Source organism: Tremella mesenterica, assembly GCF_000271645.1.
Source record: "Tremella mesenterica DSM 1558 unplaced genomic scaffold TREMEscaffold_1, whole genome shotgun sequence".
In the NCBI taxonomy this organism is placed as follows: Eukaryota; Fungi; Basidiomycota; class Tremellomycetes; order Tremellales; family Tremellaceae; genus Tremella; species Tremella mesenterica.
The window spans coordinates 1,406,846-1,410,832 of record NW_006711225.1 but is presented as its reverse complement, the minus strand read 5'-3'; the positions used below and the strand labels follow the sequence as shown (position 1 = coordinate 1,410,832).

Here is a 3,987-nt window from a genome sequence, read left to right as displayed (position 1 = left end):
TTAGTCTTCCGTCCGAGTGTCTTAGGACCATACGTTCCCTGTGGAGGACTCCGAGCATGCAAGCTGCTCGGGATGTCCAGGACTTTGGTGATTTCTTTGGGGCTATGAACCGGGCATGGAATGCTTCCCTCTCGACTGTTTTCCCCCCTGACAGTCTCGATCTACCTTCGGCCATCGGTACTGTCCACACCAATCTCGCGGGGCCGAGTAGCGCGAAGGAGAAAGGAAAAGGAAAGGGTAAGGGTAAGGGCAAGTGAGCGGTACGTAGCTGTAATCCTATGTTGTATGCAGTACGTTCTACCTCCTAGCCCTCCGCAGTCGCCCTTCCTTCGGCTTAGTAGGGTGAAGTTCGTGGAACTTCGCCAATATGTCATCAGCTCCGTCGACGTTCTCTACTGGTTCCCATGATACCGAATCGTCTGTTCCTTCGTAACCTAACCATTCTACTAAGTACTCTAACTTTCCTGATCTTTTATTTACTCTAGAGTCCACAATGTCCTTTACTTCCCACGATTCTCCTACGTTATCTACTTCTACTGGGCCAGGTGGTTCAGCTTGCTGACCAGGGAATACTGGAGGATGATAGGGACGAAGCAATGAAACATGGAATACATCATGGATACCTGCCATCGTTCCTGGTAATTCCAATTTACAAGCATGAGAACCTACCTGCCGTACTACCTTGTACGGCCCACCTTGCTTCACATCTAACTTCTTCATTGGTCTTTTAGTCTTGATGTTCTCTAACGACAGCATTACTAGGTCACCTTCCACGAAGTTCGGCGTAGTCCGGTGTTTCCTATTGTATCCTTCGGCGTACTTCTCGTTAGCTCTCTCAATTCCCTCAATACATTCTTTATGTATTTCGGTTAGGTCTTTTACCACCACTGTAGCAGCAGGTACCTCGACCTCACTGGCCTTAATCTCTTCAGCCCACCGAGGGTGGTACCCGTAGTTCGCATAGAATGGGGTCTTGTTTATCGCTGAATGATGGGTGTTGTTGTAAGCAAAGCTAGCTCGAGCAAGCAGCTTCGACCAGTCGTTCTGCTGGTAGGAAGTGAAGATTCGAAGGTATAATTCGAGGGACTGGTTGGTTCGTTCGGTCTGTCCATCAGTCTGTGGATGATACGCGGTAGAAAGATGTAGTCTTATGCCGAGACTATCGGTCAAGTTCTTCCAAAACTTCGAGGTAAACTTCGATCCTCTGTCCGATACTATACTCTCTGGTAACCCATGCTGGGCCACCACATAGTCCATTATCAGCTCAGATAGTCCAGCTGCGGTTAACTTCGTCGTGGTTGGGATAAAAATGCCCCATTTGGTCAATCGGTCCACCACTACCAGGATGGAATTATATCCATGGGAATTCGGAAGCTCTTCGATGAAATCCATCGAGATGCTTGACCAGGGTTTAATAGCCACTTGCAATGGTTTGAGCTCTCCATGGGGTTTCTGTCTGTTAGTCTTTGCTCTCTGACATACTGCACAGCCAGCGATATAATCTTCGACATCCTTCCTTACTCCAACCCAAACGTAATCCCTCAGGACAAGCTCGAGGGTCTTCGCTGAGCCTGGGTGACCAGCTAGGGCCGAATCGTGTCGCATCTTCATGATCTTTAGCCGAGCCTCGGCGTAGTTCGGCACATAAGTGCGATCGTCGAACGTGAGGAAACCCCTTGAGTTCCATCCTCCCCGAAGTATTAGAGGGGATCGCGAACTACGGCGTAGTTCGGTGATTGATCCTGGTTCCTGTACGTCATCGTGACACGTTGGATGGGAACACTCAGCGCAAATGACTCCTAATAGCTCTTTTCTAACCTCCTCCACTTCTCCATCTTCCTGTACCCCAACAATCAGATCCATGGGATCAATAAGGTCATTCTCTCTTACTTCCTTTGTCCCTTGCAAAGCACGAAGTAGGTGTTGTAACCCAGAGCTAGTGCCGTCGAGTTCGTCGAACTTCGGCAACCCTTGAATAAGATTGCTCTCCTGCACCATAGTACTTCCTTTTCCAGAGTGGTAGTCTGCTCTTCTCGATAGTCCATCCGGCAGTGTAGCTTGTTTCCCAGGTCGATACACCATTTTAAACCTAAAGTTAGAAAGCTCCTCGACCCACCTGCCCTGCCTCGGGCTTAACTGCTTCGGTTCCATCCAGTATGTCAAGTTCAAGTGGTCCGTGAGAACTGTAGTCTCTACCTGTAATAGTAAGTGCCTCCTTCTTCTAAAAGCCTCAACGATAGCTAGTAGTTCCTTCTCGCCTACCGTATAGTTTAACTGCGCCGCTTGAAACGCTCCTGACTCGATCGCTACCGGATGTTCTTGTCCTAACTCGTTTACCTGCGATATTATGAAGCCCCACCCGAAGAACGACGCATCTGTCTGTAGTAATGTCTTCAACGAAGGATCAAAGTGAGCCAATACCGGGGCCCTACACATTCTATCCTTCAACTCTTTAAAAGCTCTTTCCTGCTCCATACCCCAGACAAACGGTACATCTTTTCTTGTGAGATCATTGATCGGTTTAGCAATCCTGGAGAAGTTGGGGACGAAGCGCCGATAATAACTAACGACTCCCATAAATCCTCTGCTCTCTCTTAGGTTCTTGGGACGGGGAAAAGATACAACAGCGTCGATGTACTCTGGATTACTAGAAACTCCCTCCCGTGAGACCACGAAACCCAAGAAGACTACCGAACCCTTTTCAAACTCGCACTTACTAGCCTTGACGAACAGATTCGACCTTCGAAGAACTTCGAACACCTTCGCCGTAGTTCCTCTCAATTCTTCCAACGTCTGACCATAGATGAGTATATCATCTATGTAGACAACCACTCCCTTCCCCAACAGTTCTCTGAAGCTTTCATTCAGAAAATGCTGGAATACAGCAGGAGCATTTCGCAGACCATCTCGAACAACAAGAGACTCGAACATACCGTACTGAGTCCTGAATGCCGTCAGGTGCTCGTGTCCTTCCTTTACCCGTAGGAGTTGATAAGCTCCAATCAGATCTAACTTGCTGAAGTACCTCGCTTTTCCTAGCTCTTCGGTTATCTGACCGATCAGAGGCAGTGGATAGGCATCGGGTATCGTTGCCTCGTTTAACTTTCGGTAGTCAATGACCATTCGCCATTGACCCTTTGCTTTCTTCGGTACCAAGAACATCGGTGATCCGTAGGGCGAATTACTGGGTCGGATTCTTCCGGCCGATATTTCGCGATCTAGGATGTCTCTCAGCGCACTTCTCTGATCTTCTCCGAGTGAGTAGAGTGGAGCAACCTTCAGGTTCGCCCCCTCCTTAAGCTCAAATTCCAGATCATACTCCCTTGAGGGAGGTAGTTCTTCACCTCCCTTCCTCGGGTTAAACACATCAATGAACGGATGATATTGTTCAGGAACCACCTGATACAATTCCCCCTGTTCCTCCGGACTCAGTTCATCCTGGTCATCTTTGTCTCGGAGATCTATCGCGTCCGTCGGAGTTGGCAGCCCTATGGCCGCTAACTTCGCCGCACTCGGTGGGGTTGGGATGGGGAACTTCATCGAGTTGTCTCTTCCATCTAGAACAACCCCTTCCTTCCTCATCCAATCCCACCCTATTACAACATCTGCATCGCAGAGTGTTGTTACATCTAGACGAACAGATCGCACTTCGGCGCCCTTCGTCAAACTAAAACCAACTTCGACAAACTCGGTGATAGGTCCAGCGACACTAACCGAGCCATCAAACATGTGAACGGGTACGCTCACCTGATATCGTCTCCTTCCTACACCTATCTTCGCCGCTGCTCTAGGGCTTATATACGAACATGTAGCCCCAGTGTCCCAGAGCGTAGTTAGCCTAATTCCATTAATAAAGATGTCCGATTTAGGTTGATCCCTAGAAGTGGAAGAAATGAGTAGATGATTATCGACATTGCATGAACAGGGGGTACTGAGTGGTGTATTTTTGTAAGCACAATCCTCTGAATGGTCTCCTTATCCTTAGAC

The 3,987-nt window shown here is 48.5% G+C and overlaps 1 protein-coding gene across 1 annotated transcript in view; it reads left to right on the top strand.

The window, feature by feature from the left end:
* The window catches only part of TREMEDRAFT_58432 (uncharacterized protein), a gene marked incomplete at both ends in the record, with an annotated part of 2,291 nt that extends 2,034 nt beyond the window's left edge, over window positions 1–257 (top strand). The window contains one exon of the mRNA XM_007001204.1: window positions 56–257. Coding sequence (XP_007001266.1) covers window positions 56–257 — 202 coding nt within the window. The remainder of the gene's footprint in view (window positions 1–55) is intronic.
* Window positions 258–3,987: the final 3,730 nt, after the last annotated feature.